This window comes from Salmo trutta, chromosome 6, assembly GCF_901001165.1.
Source record: "Salmo trutta chromosome 6, fSalTru1.1, whole genome shotgun sequence".
Taxonomy (NCBI): Eukaryota; Metazoa; Chordata; class Actinopteri; order Salmoniformes; family Salmonidae; genus Salmo; species Salmo trutta.
Genome location: NC_042962.1, coordinates 5,089,624 through 5,107,461, shown reverse-complemented (window position 1 = coordinate 5,107,461; position 17,838 = coordinate 5,089,624). Strand labels below are relative to the sequence as shown.

Sequence of the window (17,838 nt, the reverse complement as noted above, 5' to 3'; positions counted from 1 at the left end):
GTTTAGCATAGTAAAGTCGCGTTTAGTATAGTATAGTTTAGTATAGTAAAGTTTAGTATAGTAGAGTCAAGTAGAGTTTAGCATAGTAGAGTAGAGTTTAGTAGAGTAGAGTTTAGTATAGTATAGTAAAGTTTAGTATAGTATAGTATTGCCAAGAAGTGTTTAGTATAGTAGAATTTAGTAGAGTTTAGTATAGTAAAGTTTAGTAGAGTATAGTCAAGTACAGTTTAGTATAGTAGAGATTAGTATATATATTAAAGTCGAGTTTAGTATAGTAAAGTAGAGTTTACTACAGTAAAGTTTAGTATAGTAGAGTATAGTAAAGTAGAGTTTAGTATAGTATTGCCAAGTAAAGTAGAGTTTAGTAGAGTTTAGTATAGTAAAGTTTAGTATAGTAGAGTTTAGTATAGTTTAGTACAGTAGAGTTTAGTAGATTTAGCATAGTAGACAGCTGTTCCTACCTGGGACCCAGCAGGTCAGAGGAACATTCTTTGCGTTTCCGCGACTCGACCCTTGCAGCAGGGTTCGAGGGGTTTTCACCAACGCCACTCATCCTCACTGCATATCAGCGTCTGTTACAGGGAGCACACAGAACAGAGTTTAAACTTATTTCACACAGAACAGAGTTTAGACATACAATGCATTCGGTAAGTATTCAGACCCCATCACTTCTTCCACACTTTGTTACGTTACAGCCTTATTCTAAAATGGATTAAATAAAATAAAAAAATCCAAATTAATCTACGCACAATACCCCATAATGACATCACAATACCCCATAATGACATCACAATACCCCATAATGACATCACAATACCCCATAATGACAAAATGTAAACAGGTTTTTAGAAATGTTAGAAAATGTATTAAACATAAATAAACTGAAATAAGTATTCAGACCCTTTGCTGTGAGACTCGAAATTGAGCTCAGGTGCATCCTGCTCCATTGATCATCCTTGAGATGCTTCTACAACTTGGAATCCACCTGTGGTAAATTCAACTGATTGGAATCCACCTGTGGTAAATTCAATTGATTGAACATGATTTGGAAAGGCACACACCTGTCTATGTAAGGTCCCACAGTTGACAGTGCATGTCAGAGCAAAACCCAAGCCATGAGGTCAAAGGAATTGTCCGTAGAAGGGTACCAAAACATTTCTGCAGCATTGAAGGTCCCCAAGAACACAGTGGCCTCCATCATTCTTAAATGGAAGGAGTTTGGAGCCACCAAGACCCATCCTAGAGCTGGCCACCCGGCCAAACTGAGCAATCTGGGGAGAAGGGCCTTGCCAGGGAGGTGACCAAGAACCCAATGGTCACTCTGACAGAGCTCCGGAGTTACTCTGTGGAGATGGGAGAACCTTCAAGGACAAACATCTCTGCAGCACTCCACCAATCAGGTCTTTTTGGTAGAGTGGCCAGACGGAAGCCACTCCTCAGTAAAAGGAACATGACAGCCCACTTGGAGTTTGCCAGAAGGCACCTAAAAGAACTCTCAGACCATGAGAAACAAGATTGTCTGGTCTGATGAAACCAACATTTAACTATTTGGCCTGTATGCCAAGAGTCACGTCTGGAGGAAACCTGGCACCATCCCTACGGTGAAGCATGGTGGTGGCAGCATCATAATGTGGGGAGGTTTTTCAGCGGCAGGGACTGGGAAACTAGTCAGGATCGAAGGAAAGATGAAAGATGAATGGAGAAAAGTACAGAGATCCTTGATGAAAAAACCTGCTCCAAAGCGCTCAGGACCTCAGAGAGGGGCGAAGGTTCACCTTCCAACAGGACAATGACCCTAAGCACATAGCCAAGACAACGTAGGAGTGGCTTCGGGACAAGTCTCTGAATGTCCTTGAGTCGCCCAGCCAGAGCCCTGACTTGAACCTGATCAAACATCTCTGGAGAGACCTGAAAATAGCTGTGCAGCAACGCTCCTAATCCAACCTGACAGAGCTTGAGAGGATCTGCAGAGAAGAATGGAGAAACTCCCCAAATACAGGTGTGCCAAGCTTGTAGCGTCATACCCAAGAAGACTCCAGGCTGTAATCGCTGCCAAAGGTGCTTCAACAAAGTACTGAGTAAAGGGTCTCAATACTTATTTAAATGCGATATTTCATTTTTTTTTTTTTTAACTGTTTATTACATTTGCAAACATTTCTAAAAAACCTGTTTTGCTTTGTCATTATGGGGTATTGTGTGTAGATTGATAAGAAAAAAAACAAATAATTTTTCAATTTTAGAATAAGGCTGTAACGTAACAAAATGTGGAAAAAGTCAAGGGGTCTGAATACTTTCCAAATGCACTGTATCACAAACAGAACAGAGATATAGCAAGACAACATTGTACAAGTGACAGATAACACCAGTGATCAGTTATGGGGGTAGTCTGACTCTGAGCTCCAAAGTGTAAGGGAATCTTAGACTCATCATCAAGTGAACTGGCTGTTGGGCTATGAAGGGCTTACACACACACACACACACACACACACACACACACACACACACACACGCTCAGATGTGCCCCTACGCTGGTGGCACTGGTTGATCCAACGCAGGAGGAACGAGTGAAAGTGGAGTGGAGAAACAGATTCAATTATTTCCTTATGATGGTGCCACTCTCCCCAGAGAGACTGAAACGAGTTATTTCCTTATGATGGTGCCACTCTCCCCAGAGAGACTGAAACGAGTTATTTCCTTATGATGGTGCCACTCTCCCCAGAGAGACTGAAACGAGTTATTTCCTTATGATGGTGCCACTCTCCCCAGAGAGACTGAAACGAGTTATTTCCTTATGATGGTGCCACTCTCCCCAGAGAGACTGAAACGAGTTATTTCCTTATGATGGTGCCACTCTCCCCAGAGAGACTGAAACGAGTTATTTCCTTATGATGGTGCCACTCTCCCCAGAGAGACTGAAACGAGTTATTTCCTTATGATGGTGCCACTCTCCCCAGAGAGACTGAAACGAGTTATTTCCTTATGATGGTGCCACTCTCCCCAGAGAGACTGAAACGAGTTATTTCCTTATGATGGTGCCACTCTCCCCGGAGAGACTGAAACGAGTTATTTCCTTATGATGGTGCCACTCTCCCCAGAGAGACTGAAACGAGTTATTTCCTTATGATGGTGCCACTCTCCCCAGAGAGACTGAAACGAGTTATTTCCTTATGATGGTGCCACTCTCCCCAGAGAGACTGAAACGAGTTATTACCTTATGATGGTGCCACTCTCCCCAGAGAGACTGAAACGAGTTATTTCCTTATGATGGTGCCACTCTCCCCGGAGAGACTGAAACGAGTTATTTCCTTATGATGGTGCCACTCTCCCCAGAGAGACTGAAACGAGTTATTTCCTTATGATGGTGCCACTCTCCCCAGAGAGACTGAAACGAGTTATTTCCTTATGATGGTGCCACTCTCCCCAGAGAGACTGAAACGAGTTATTTCCTTATGATGGTGCCACTCTCCCCAGAGAGACTGAAACGAGTTATTTCCTTATGATGGTGCCACTCTCCCCAGAGAGACTGAAACGAGTTATTTCCTTATGATGGTGCCACTCTCCCCAGAGAGACTGAAACGAGTTATTTCCTTATGATGGTGCCACTCTCCCCGGAGAGACTGAAACGAGTTATTTCCTTATGATGGTGCCACTCTCCCCGGAGAGACTGAAACGAGTTATTTCCTTATGATGGTGCCACTCTCCCCAGAGAGACTGAAACGAGTTATTTCCTTATGATGGTGCCACTCTCCCCAGAGAGACTGAAACGAGTTATTTCCTTATGATGGTGCCACTCTCCCCAGAGAGACTGAAACGAGTTATTTCCTTATGATGGTGCCACTCTCCCCGGAGAGACTGAAACGAGTTATTTCCTTATGATGGTGCCACTCTCCCCAGAGAGACTGAAACGAGTTATTTCCTTATGATGGTGCCACTCTCCCCAGAGAGACTGAAACGAGTTATTTCCTTATGATGGTGCCACTCTCCCCGGAGAGACTGAAACGAGTTATTTCCTTATGATGGTGCCACTCTCCCCAGAGAGACTGAAACGAGTTATTTCCTTATGATGGTGCCACTCTCCCCGGAGAGACTGAAACGAGTTATTTCCTTATGATGGTGCCACTCTCCCCAGAGAGACTGAAACGAGTTATTTCCTTATGATGGTGCCACTCTCCCCGGAGAGACTGAAACGAGTTATTTCCTTATGATGGTGCCACTCTCCCCGGAGAGACTGAAACGAGTTATTTCCTTATGATGGTGCCACTCTCCCCAGAGAGACTGAAACGAGTTATTTCCTTATGATGGTGCCACTCTCCCCAGAGAGACTGAAACGAGTTATTTCCTTATGATGGTGCCACTCTCCCCAGAGAGACTGAAACGAGTTATTTCCTTATGATGGTGCCACTCTCCCCAGAGAGACTGAAACGAGAGCGCTGAGTGAGAAACAGCGAGACGGAAAGACAGATGAAGAGACTGGGGAGAGACAGCGAGAGCTCCCCACTCACCCAAATAACTGTGTGCTCAGCTACAGTGACGAAAGTGAGACTGTTTGCGGACTGAGGAGAGAGTGAGACAGTGTGCTGACTGAGGAGAGAGTGAGACAGTGTGCTGACTGAGGAGAGAGTGAGACAGTGTGCTGACTGAGGAGAGAGTGAGACAGTGTGCTGACTGAAGAGAGAGTGAGACAGTGTGCTGACTGAGGAGAGAGTGAGACAGTGTGCTGACTGAGGAGAGAGTGAGACAGTGTGCTGACTGAGGAGAGAGTGAGACAGTGTGCTGACTGAGGAGAGAGTGAGACAGTGTGCTGACTGAGGAGAGAGTGAGACAGTGTGCTGACTGAGGAGAGAGTGAGACAGTGTGCTGACTGAGGAGAGAGTGAGACAGTGTGCTGACTGAGGAGAGAGTGAGACAGTGTGCTGACTGAGGAGAGAGTGAGACAGTGTGCTGACTGAGGAGAGAGTGAGACAGTGTGCTGACTGAGGAGAGAGTGAGACAGTGTGCTGACTGAGGAGAGAGTGAGGCAGTTTGTTGACTGAGGAGAGAGTGAGACAGTGTGCTGACTGAGGAGAGAGTGAGACAGTGTGCTGACTGAGGAGAGAGTGAGACAGTGTGCTGACTGAGGAGAGAGTGAGACAGTGTGCTGACTGAGGAGAGAGTGAGACAGTGTGCTGACTGAGGAGAGAGTGAGGCAGTTTGTTGACTGAGGAGAGAGTGAGGCAGTTTGTTGACTGAGGAGAGAGTGAGACAGTTTGCTGACTGAGTTTCTAAACACTTTATTTCAGAATCTCTCTAACTTTGTCCCCTCAATAAGTGCCCCCCTTAAATCTAAGGTGACAAGCAAAGCTCTAATCGACTCTAAGCAGGGATGTTCAACGCCAGTCCAGGAGATCCCAAACACTTGTGTTTTTTTGTTTCTACCTGGTAGTAAATTGCACTCTGGTGTCCCAGGTCTGAATTAGTCCATTATTAGAAGGAGACCCTCCAGGACTGCCATTGAACAGCCCTGCCTCCCACCACTGGCCTGAGTGTCGTGTCGGCATGCCTTGACCTTAACGATTCAATAAGCAATTACTGACAGCTGATGTCTTTTTTTAATAACCAGCCGACAGCAAGATGGGGTCTGCTGCACGGTAATACGACCGGGAGATTACCGTCTGCTGCACGGTAATACGACCGGGAGATTACCGTCTGCTGCACGGTAATACGACCGGGAGGTTACCGTCTGCTGCACGGTAATACGACCGGGAGGTTACCGTCTGCTGCACGGTAATACGACCGGGAGGTTACCGTCTGCTGCACGGTAATACGACCGGGAGGTTACCGTCTGCTGCACGGTAATACGACCGGGAGGTTACCGTCTGCTGCACGGTAATACGACCGGGAGGTTACCGTCTGCTGCACGGTAATACGACCGGGAGGTTACCGTCTGCTGCACGGTAATACGACCGGGAGGTTACCGTCTGCTGCACGGTAATACGACCGGGAGGTTACCATCTGCTGCTCGGTAATACGACCGGGAGGTTACCATCTGCTGCTCGGTAATACGACCGGGAGGTTACCGTCTGCTGCACGGTAATACGACCGGGAGGTTACCGTCTGCTGCACGGTAATACGGTGGATGTGTGTTAGAGCATTTTTTTGTTTTTGCCCTTTTTGATATTCTCTATTATTTATGTATTTATTTAAATTAACAAAGTTCTGCAATTTCCTGTGTGAAAAAGTAATTGCCTCCTTACACTCAATAACTGGTTGTTCCACATTTATCTGCAATGACTCCAACCAACCACTTCCTGTAGTTGTTGATCAGTCTCTCTGATTTCTGCCTTTAAATCGACATCCACGTCTTTGGCGCCCGGAGGAACAGCGGGTGAACTGCCTTGGTCAGAGGCAGAACGACAGATTTTAACCTTGTCAGCTTGGGGATTCAATCTAGCAACCTTTCGGTTACTGGTCCAACGCTCTAACCACTAGTCTAGGCTACCTGCCGCCTCTACGCTCTAACCACTAGGCTACCTGCCGCCTCTACGCTCTAGCCACTAGGCTACCTGCCGCCTCTACGCTCTAGCCACTAGGCTACCTGCCGCCTCTACGCTCTAGCCACTAGGCTACCTGCCGCCTCTACGCTCTAGCCACTAGGCTACCTGCCGCCTCTACGCTCTAGCCACTAGGCTACCTGCCGCCTCTACGCTCTAGCCACTAGGCTACCTGCCGCCTCTACGCTCTAGCCACTAGGCTACCTGCCGCCTCTACGCTCTAGCCACTAGGCTACCTGCCGCCTCTACGCTCTAGCCACTAGGCTACCTGCCGCCTCTACGCTCTAGCCACTAGGCTACCTGCCGCCTCTACGCTCTAGCCACTAGGCTACCTGCCGCCTCTACGCTCTAACCACTAGGCTACCCTGCCGCCTCTACGCTCTAACCACTAGGCTACCCTGCCGCCTCTACGCTCTAACCACTAGGCTACCCTGCCGCCTCTACGCTCTAACCACTAGGCTACCCTGCCGCCTCTACGCTCTAGCCACTAGGCTACCCTGCCGCCTCTACGCTCTAACCACTAGGCTACCCTGCCGCCTCTACGCTCTAGCCACTAGGCTACCCTGCCGCCTCTACGCTCTAACCACTAGGCTACCCTGCCGCCTCTACGCTCTAGCCACTAGGCTACCCTGCCGCCTCTACGCTCTAACCACTAGGCTACCCTGCCGCCTCTACGCTCTAACCACTAGGCTACCCTGCCGCCTCTACGCTCTAACCACTAGGCTACCCTGCCGCCTCTACGCTCTAACCACTAGGCTACCCTGCCGCCTCTACGCTCTAACCACTAGGCTACCCTGCCGCCTCTACGCTCTAACCACTAGGCTACCCTGCCGCCTCTACGCTCTAGCCACTAGGCTACCCTGCCGCCTCTACGCTCTAACCACTAGGCTACCCTGCCGCCTCTACGCTCTAGCCACTAGGCTACCCTGCCGCCTCTACGCTCTAACCACTAGGCTACCCTGCCGCCTCTACACTCTAAGCACAGAGCTGCTTTAACTCAACGACATAATGACACTAAGAATGTTTACATATCTCATCTCATATGTATATACTGTATCCTTCACTATCTATTCTTTACTATCTATTGCATCTTAGCCGCTCTGTCGCTGCTCATCCATATATTTTATACTGATATATTCTCATTCCTTTACTAGATTGTGTGTATTAGGTTTTGTTGTGGAATTGTTAGATATTATCTGTTAGGATATTCCTACACTGTCAGATCTAGAAGCACAAGCATTTCACTACACTCGCATTAACATCTGCTAACCATGTGGTATCTGACCAATACAATTTGATTTGATTTGTGGTTTTTTCAAAACACAAATTACTTTCATTTCAAGTCCTGCCACATCATCACCATTAGGTCTGGACTTTGACTAGGCCGTTCCAAAACTTCAAATGTGTTACTTTTTAAACATTTTCATGTAGACTTGACTGTGTTTTCAAAGTCCAGACATAATCCCAATTGAGATGTTGTGGCAGGACTTGAAACGAGCAGTTTGTGCTTAAAAACTAACAAATATTGCTGAGTTAAAGCAGTTTCGCATTGGAAGAGAGTAGGCCAAAATTCCTCCACAGTGACGTGAGAGACTGATCTATAACTACAGGAAGTGGTTGGTTGGAGTCATTGCATGGAACAACCAGTTATTGAGTGTTAAGCAACTTACTTTTTCACACAAGGGGCATTGTGGGTGTTGCATAACTTAGTTTATGAAGTAAATGAAATAAGTCATTGTTGTGTTATTTTCTTCACTCAGGATCACTTTATACGATCTTCAGCCAATATCAGATAACATTCAGTATCAGAAATATGCAAAAGTAGAGAACATTTGAAAGGGGGGGGAAAATACTTTTTCACAGCACTGTATACTGAGGTCTCTCCTCTCCATACAGTTGTTCATCCAGCGACCTGGTTCAGTCCTACCAGACAGGTCAGTGAGGTACTAGAGAGAGGGAGAGAGGGAGAGAGGGAGAGAGAGAGGTGGGGAGTGCAATGACAGCTAGAGAAAGAGCTAGGGAGAAACGAGTGAGGGACAGCCAGACGGCCAGACCGGTGCAGTACAGTGTGTTGTGTTAAACTCTGAGCCACAGTTAACCATGGTAACGGCCACAGCACACTGTGTTCTGTTCTCAACCATTACATAAGACTGAACAGCACAGAACAGCAGTACTATAAGACGGCTCAGCTAGCGTTAGCCTAGTGTAGCGCCAGCCAGCACATGTTAAAAGGGAGGAGTTACCCATTGCTCTAGCTAGCGCCAATCTCCCTGCTGGATTGCATTGGCCTACTTAAGCCTAATGACAGCAGGGTGTGTTGCAGCAATAAGTGAAATCAAAGCTGTGGAGATGCAGAGAGATAGAGAGTGAGAGAGAGATGCAGAGAGAGAGAGAGATGCAGAGAAGGAGAGAGATGCAGAGAGATGCAGAGAGATGCAGAGAGAGAGAGAGAGAGAGATGCAGAGAGATGCAGAGAGAGGCAGAGAGAGGCAGAGAGAGAGAGAGAGAGAGAGAGATGCAGAGAGAGAGAGAGATGCAGAGAGAGAGATGCAGAGAGAGAGAGAGATGCAGAGAGAGAGAGAGATGCAGAGAGAGAGAGAGAGAGATGCAGACAGAGAGAGAGATGCAGAGAGATGCAGAGAGAGAGAGAGAGAGAGAGAGAGAGAGAGAGAGAGATGCAGAGAGAGAGAGAGGCAGAGAGAGAGACAGAGGCAGAGAGAGACAGAGGCAGAGAGAGAGACAGGCAGAGAGAGAGAGAGAGAGAGAGAGAGAGAGAGAGAGAGAGAGAGAGAGGCAGAGAGAGAGAGAGAGAGAGGCAGAGAGAGAGGCAGAGAGATGCAGAGAGATGCAGAGAGAGAGAGAGAGAGAGATGCAGAGAGAGAGAGGCAGAGGAATAGAGATGCAGAGAGAGAGAGGCAGAGAGAGAGAGATGCAGAGAGAGATGCAGAGAGAGAGAGATGCAGAGAGAGAGAGGCAGAGAGAGAGAGATGCAGAGAGAGAGAGGCAGAGAGAGAGAGAGAGAGAGAGAGAGAGAGAGAGAGAGAGGCAGAGAGAGGCAGAGAGAGAGAGAAAGAAAACCTTGCTGCCCAGAGAGGACAGGCTGTGCTCACTCTGCTCCAGGGGAGAGGTAGACATAAGAGAACATTAATTTCCCCAAATTATCATTCAGTACAAAGAATTTGAAACTATGAAAGATGAAGAAAGAATGTAGTATTTATTGGGTGAAAAGCCAAATATGTGTCCTGCCACAACCTGAGGGATAGCCAGTGAAAAGCCAAATATGTGTCCTCCTGCCTCAACCTGAGGGATAGCCAGATATGTGTCCTCCTGCCACAACCTGAGGGATAGCCAGTGAAAAGCCAAAATTTTTGTGTCCTCCTGCCACAACCTGAGGGATAGCCAGTGAAAAGCCAAATGTGTGTCCTCCTGCCACAACCTGAGGGATAGCCAATGAAAAGCCAAATATGTGTCCTCCTGCCACAACCTGAGGGATAGCCAGTGAAAAGTGCAATGTAATGTCAATTATATTTCCCATTTAGTTTTGTCTTTCATACCAGGTCATGTGTCTTCTCAGTCAGGTTGAGACTGGTCTACTACTATTGCTGTAATGTATTATTATTCTCATTAATATAGTTGTTGTAGTTGCTGATAATGGTAATCCCATTTCCACTACTACTAGTATTATTGCTGTTGGTCACACCATTCTTGTTAAATGTATACTTTGACAATGTAAGTAATTTAACTTGCCATGTCAAAGTCTATTGAATTGAGAGGCAGAAAAGGGGACAGAGAGAGAGAATTGCATTACTGTGAAGGAGACAAACAGTTCTTTAACAGACTGATGGCTTTGAATATGCCACCAGTGAACGAGGACAGACATTATTGCAGAGCCAGGAGCCTCATCGCAGAGCCAGGGGCCTCATCGCAGAGCCAGGAGCCTCATCGCAGAGCCAGGAGCCTCATCGCAGAGCCAGGGGCCTCATCGCAGAGCCAGGAGCCTCATCGCAGAGCCAGGAGCCTCATCGCAGAGCCAGGAGCCTCATCGCAGAGCCAGGAGCCTCATCGCAGAGCCAGGAGCCTCATCGCAGAGCCAGGAGCCTCATCGCAGAGCCAGGGGCCTCATCGCAGAGCCAGGAGCCTCATCCCAGAGCCAGGAGCCTCATCCCAGAGCCAGGGGCCTCATCGCAGAGCCAGGAGCCTCATCGCAGAGCCAGGAGCCTCATCCCAGAGTCTGGAGCCTCATCTGCATCCCTTATGACACCCTACACCCTATTTAGTGCATTACTTTTGCCCAGGACTCATAAGGAATACGGTGTCATTTAGGACCAAGCCAGGATCATTGTGTGGACTGTGAGTGACAAGACACTGATCCACAACAACGCTATGGAGTAGTGATGATTGCCATGAGGGTGTCTCTGCATGTCCCAGTGCTGCTCTCGGGTCTCTGCATGTCCCAGTGCTGCTCTCGGGGTCTCTGCATGTCCCAGTGCAGCTCTCGGGGTCTCTGCATGTCCCAGTGCTGCTCTCGGGGTCTCTGCATGTCCCAGTGCTGCTCTCGGGGTCTCTGCATGTCCCAGTGCTGCTCTCGGGGTCTCTGCATGTCCCAGTGCTGCTCTCGGGGTCTCTGCATGTCCCAGTGCTGCTCTCGGGGTCTCTGCATGTCCCAGTGCTGCTCTCGGGGTCAGTAGGAAGCATGGTACTGTGCTGCTCTCAGTACCTGCTTGGTGTCGGCCTGCTTGGTGTCGGCCTGCTTGGTGTCCTTGGTGTCGGCCTGCTTAGTGTTGGCCTGCTTAGTGTTGGCCTGCTTAGCGTTCTTAGCGTTGGCCTGCTTAGCGTTGGCCTGCTTGGCGTTGGCCTGCTTGGCGTCGGCCTGCTTGGCGTCGGCCTGCTTGGCGTCGGCCTGCTTGGCGTCGGCCTGCTTAGCGTTCTTAGTGTTGGCCTGCTTGGCGTTGGCCTGCTTGGCGTCGGCCTGCTTGGCGTCGGCCTGCTTGGCGTCGGCCTGCTTAGCGTTCTTAGTGTTGGCCTGCTTAGCGTTGGCCTGCTTAGCGTTGGCCTGCTTAGCGTTGGCCTGCTTAGCGTTGGCCTGCTTAGCGTTGGCCTGCTTGGCGGCCGTGGCGGCCGTCGGCCTGCTTGGCGGCCGTCGGCCTGCTTGGCGTCGGCCTGCTTGGCGTCGGCCTGCTTGGCGTCGGCCTGCTTAGCGTTGAGCTGCTTAGCGTCGGCCTGCTTGGCGTCGGCCTGCTTGGCGTCGGCCTGCTTAGTGTTGAGCTGCTTGCAGAATATCCTTCTAGACCGATTGATTGGTATTCTTACATTAGCTAGGCTGTACATCACTCAAGTAATTTAATGTGATATGTACCATTAGCATCTCCCCACCTCTAAATGACCATCCATCAGAGTAGCTGCATATGAACCAGCCATAACGTTGTCCATCGCTATTACTTTTAACACACAATCTGATTCGCAGAGTCCCTCTCCCAATCAGAGCGAGTCACTATATTCCCATTGGATCTGATTGGCTGTTACCATCCTTCCCAGCCTGTAGTACTTTGAGCTGTTGGATTTTATTGGCTGTTGCCATCCCTACAAGCATGGAAGTGCTTTGGACGGTTGGATATGATTGGTTGCCTGGTTCTCATTGACCTTAGCGGCCCCTGTTCAGGCACCGTCTGTGTGCGTTTGTGTGTGTGTGTGTGTGAGACCATCGTAACTTAACGCCACCCTGACAATGACAGCCGGCACATCTCAATGGCACCACTACACACACACACAGAGACACACACACACACACACACACTCTAGTCTCTATACAGGGTCCTATGACATGCCATCTCTAATCCTCCAGGATGTCCTCTGCTCTGTCAGAGGGCTTCTATTAACAGCAGGGCGTATGTCATCGATTCAATTAAGTCATCGACGTATGTCATTGACTCGATCTGATACAGTGATGCATTGTGGATAGCAGAATGATGGCGCCGGACTCTGCCGTCTTATCGGCTCTTAACCAACCATGCTATTCAGTTTGTTTTTCTTTTTCTCGTTGTTCGTAACTTGTTTTGTACATAATGTTGCTGCTACCGTCTCTTATGACCGAAAAGAGCTTCTGGACATCAGAACTGTGACTGCTCACCTCAAACTGGATGAAGAGTTCTTCTTCAAATGAGTTGGACGGGAGGGATATACTACTACAGACACCCGGCCAGGCCCAGATCCCCGTGATTCGCTGGAGAAGAAAACGGAGATTTCGCGGGAAAGAGATCAAGGTGCCTTGTGAAGATCAGGCAACGAGTGGCTAATCTGCCTTTGCCTTCCGTCCTGCTAGCTAATGTTCAAATCGCTGGAAAATAAAAGGGATGAACTGAAAGCCTGTTTATCCTACCAACAGGACATTAAAAACTGTAACATCTTATGTTTCACTGAGTCGTGGCTGAACGACGACATTAAGAACATACAGCTGGCAGGTTATTCACTCTATCGGCAAGACAGAACAGCAGCCTCCGGTAAGACACGGGGCGGGGGCCTATGCATTTATGTAAACAACAGCTGGTGCAAGATATCTAAGGAAGTCTCAAGGTTTTGCTCGCCTGAGGTTGAGTATCTCATGATAAGCTGTAGACCACACTACCTACCTAGAGAGTTTTCATCTGTATTCTTTGTAGCTGTTTACATACCACCACAGTCAGAGGCTGGCACTAAGACAGAATTGAATGAGCTGTATTCCACAATAAGGAAACAAGAAAACGCTCACCCAGAGGCGGCACTCCCAGTAGCCGTGGGACTTTAATGCAGGGAAACTTAAATCTGTTTTATCAAATTTCTATCAGCATGTTAAATGTGCAACCAGTGGGGAAAAAAACAACTCTTGACCACCTTTACTCCACACAGATGCGTACTAAGCTCTCCCTCACGCTCCAATTGGCAAATCGGACCATAATTCTATCTTCCAGATTTCTGCTTACGAGCAAAAATGTAAGCAGGAAGCACCAGTGACTCGGTCTATAAAAAATGTGGTCAGATGAAGCAGATGCTAAAACTACAGGACTGTTTTGCTAGCACAGACTGGAATATGTTCCGAGATTCTTCCGATGGCATTGAGGAGTACACCACATCAGTCACTGGCTTTATCAATAAGTGCAGAGGACGTCGTCCCCACAGTGACTGTACGTACATAACCCAACCAGAAGCCATGGATTACAGGCAACATTCACACTGAACTTTCAAGAAGCAGGACTCTAACCTGGAAGCTTATAAGAAATCCCGCTATGACCTCCCACGAACCATCAAACAGGCAAAGCATCAATACAAGACTAAGATCAAATCGTACTACACCAGCTCCGACGCTCGACGGATGTGGCAAGGCCTGCAAACTATTACAGACTACAAATGGAAGCACAGCCGAGAGCTGCCCAGTGACACAAGACTACCAGACGAGCTAAATAACTTGCTCGCGTCGAGGCAAGTAACACTGAAACATGAATGAGAGCATCAACTGTTCCGGGCAACTGTTTGATCATATCAGATAATGCTCTCAGCAGCCGACATGAGTAAGACCTTTAAACAGGTCAACAGTCACAAAGACGCAGGGCCAGACGGATTACCAGGACGTGTACTCAAAGTATGAGCTGACCAACTGGCAAGTGACTTCACTGACATTTTCAACCTCTCCCTGTCCGAGTCTGTAATACCAACATGTTTCAAGCAGATCACCACAGTCCCTGTGCCAAAGAACACTAAGGTAACCTGCCTAAATGACTACCGACCCGTAGCACTCATGTCTGTTGCCATGAAGTGCTTTGAAAGGCTGGTCATGGCTCACATCAACACCATTATCCCAGAAACCTTACACCAACTCCAATTTGCATACCGCACCAACAGATCCACAGATGATGCAATCTCTATTGCACTCCTCACTTCCCTTTCCCACCTGAACAAAAGGAACATCTATGTGAGAATGCTGATCATTGACTACAGCTTAGCGTTCAACACCATAGTGCCCTCAAAGCTCATCACTAAGCTAAGGACCCTGGGACTAAACACCTCCCTCTGCAACTGGATCCTGGATTTGCTGACAGGCCGCCGCCAGGTGGTGAGGGTAGGTAGCAACACATCTGCCACGCTGATCCTCAACACGGGGGCCACTCAGGGGTGCGTGCTCAGTCCCCTCCTGTACTCCCTGTTCACTCATGACTGCACGGCCAGGCACGACTCCAACACCATCATTAAGTTTGTTGATGAGAACAGTGGTAGGCCTGATCACCAATAACGATGAGACAGCCTATAGGGAGGAGGTCAGAGACCTGACCATGTGGTGCCAGTACAACAACCTCTCCCTCAACGTAATCAAAACAATGGAGATGATTGTGGACTACAGGAAAAGGAGGACCAGGCACGCCGCCATTCTCATCGACGGGGCTGTAGTGGAGCAGGTTGAGAGCTTCAAGTTCCTTGGCGTCCACATCCCCAACAAACTAACATTGTCCAAACACACCAAGACAGTCGTGAAGAGGGCACAACAAAACCTATTCCCCCTCAGGAGATTGAAAAGATTTGGCATGGGTCCTCAGATCCTCAAAAGGTTTTACAGCTGCACCATCGAGAGCATCCTGACGGGTTACATCGCTGCATGGTATGGCAACTGCTCGGCCTCCGACCGCAAGGCACTACAGAGGATAGTGCGTAAGGCCCAGTACATCACTGGGGCCAGGCTTCCTGCCATCCAGGACCTCTATACCAGGCGGTGTCAGAGTAAGGCCCTAAAAATTGTCAAAGACTCCAGCCACCCAAGTCATAGACAGTTCTCTCTGCTACTGCATGGCAAGCGGTACCGGAGCACCAAGTCTAGGTCCAAGAGGCTCCTAAAATAGTTTCTACGCCCAAGCCATAAGACTCCTGAACAGCTAATCAAATGGCTACCCAGACTATTTGCATTATTATTGACTTTACCCCAGTGCTCAGCAGTCCAATCCCTGTACCTTTTGCAGAATATCAGTCTGTCCCTGATGTTTTTCCTGGAGAGAAGTGGCTTCTTTGCTGCCATTCTTGACACCAGGTCATCCGCCAAAAGTCTTCGCCTCACTGTGCGTGCAGATGCACTCACACCTGTCTGCTGCCATTCCTGAGCAAGCTCTGTACTGGTGGTGCCCCGATCCCGCAGCTGAATCAACTTTAGGAGACGGTCCTGGCGCTTGCTGGACTTTCTTGGGTGCCCTGAAGCCTTCTTCACAACAATTGAACCGCTCTCCTTGAAGTTCTTGATGATCTGATAAATGGTTGATTTAGGAGCAATCTTACTGGCAGCAATATCCTTGCCTGTGAAGCCCATTTTGGGCAAAGCAATGATGACGGCACGTGTTTCCTTGCAGGTAACCATGGCCGACAGAGAAAGAACAAAGATTTTTTGTGGGTTTTTTTGTCCCTAGTGGCCGGTTTTGATGGAGTAACCTGACATCCTGGGATCCTGCACAAACGTTGAATTTCGCCTTGACACCTACAGCACAATTACAAGGAGAGGCATTCTCTCCACTTTTCTCCTCGCCACCATGCTTGACCTTTGGTACAAGGTTCTTACTGTGGAATGGTGTTTGGTTTTCCCCAGACATAACAGGACCCACGTCGTCCAAAAGTGGTGGGAGTGTGATGGTTTTGGGGATGCTTTGCTGCCTCACGACCTGGAAGACTTGTCTTAATAGAAAGAACTAGCGATGCAAAATATATCGGCGAGCATATCGGAATCGGACGACATTAGTTAAAACCCCTTAGACATACACACTGTCACGAACCGGCTCGAAGCCCGTAACAACAAGGGAAACAACGTGGAGATAAGGACTAACAAAAATATATTTATTAACTGAGGTAACCAATATACAATTAACTATGGTGTGTGTGTGGAGTCAATAATCAGTAGTGTAAGTGAGTGGTTGCGTGTATAGATGTGATAATGAGGGTTGTTGAGAGGTGCCAACGCAAACAAACCAGCCACAAAAATGCTACAACCAAAATCCAACAGTGTGTCTGCATGGAGAGAGTCTCCTCAATGAATGTTGTTCTGGGATTGATAATGCACTTTTCGCACCAAAGTATGTTCAGCTCTAGGAGACAGAACGTGTCTCCTTCCTGAGTGGTATGACGGCTGCCTGGTCCCATGGTGTTTATACTTGCGTACTATTGTTTGTACAGATGAACGTGGTACCTTCAGGCATTTAGAAATTGTTCCCATGGATAAACCAACTTGTGGAGGTCTACAATTCTTTTTCTGAGGTCTTGGCTGATTTCTTTTGATTTTCCCATGATGTCAAGCAAAGAGGCACTGAGTTTGATGGTAGGTCTTGAAATACATCCACATGTACACCTCCAATTGACTCAAATGATGTCAATTAGCCTATCAGAATCTTCTAAAGCCATGACATCATTTTCTGGAATTGTCCAAGCTGTTTAAAGACACAGTCAACTTAGTGTATGTAAACTTCTGACCCACTGGAATTGTGATACAGTGAATTATAAGTGAAATAATCTGTCTAAACAATTGTTGGAAAAATTACTTGTGTCATGCACAAAGTAGATGTCAAAACCGACTTGCCAAAACTATAGTTTGTTAACAAGAAATTTGTGGAGTGGTTGAAAAAAAAGAGTTTTAATGACTCCAACCTAAGTTCCGACGTCAACTGTAGGATACGTCACACTACAGAATAACCATTCAGTCAACATATATAGGATCCACTATAGAATAACAACAACCATTCAGTCAACATATATAGGATCCACTACAGAATAACCATTCAGTCAACATATATAGGATCCACTATAGAATAACAACAACCATTCAGTCAACATATATAGGATCCACTATAGAATAACAACAACCATTCAGTCAGCATATATAGGATCCACTATAGAATAACAACAACCATTCAGTCAGCATATATAGGATCCACTATAGAATAACCATTCAGTCAGCATATATAGGATCCACTACACCACTATAGAATAACAACAACCATTCAGTCAGCATATATAGGATCCACTACAGAATAACCATTCAGTCAGCATATATAGGATCCACTACACCACTACAGAATAACAACAACCATTCAGTCAACTGAGGAGCACACAGAGAAATATGTCACAGTCACACAATCAGTCAGACAGGCACTTCAGAAGTTATGAAAATCAATTGACTGAGTGGCTTGCTGCTGCTTGCTGCTCTGGAGTGAAGTGGTCGGAGGTGTTGGTGGCTAGGTAGCTATGTGTGTGGCCTGCTCAGAATTCACGGACAACTCTAGAACTCTGCTAAGAACGCATACAGGGACAACTC

General features: G+C 47.7%; 1 protein-coding gene across 2 annotated transcripts in view; it reads right to left on the bottom strand.

Moving 5' to 3' along the window:
• LOC115195335 (nuclear receptor coactivator 2) overlaps window positions 1-17,838 on the bottom strand; it is a gene marked incomplete at its 3' end in the record, with an annotated part of 140,803 nt that overhangs the window by 71,466 nt on the left and 51,499 nt on the right. For both annotated transcript variants that reach the window (XM_029755112.1, XM_029755113.1), the window contains 1 exon segment: window positions 462-572. In XM_029755112.1, coding sequence (XP_029610972.1) covers window positions 462-553 — 92 coding nt within the window. In that variant the 5' untranslated portion in view covers window positions 554-572.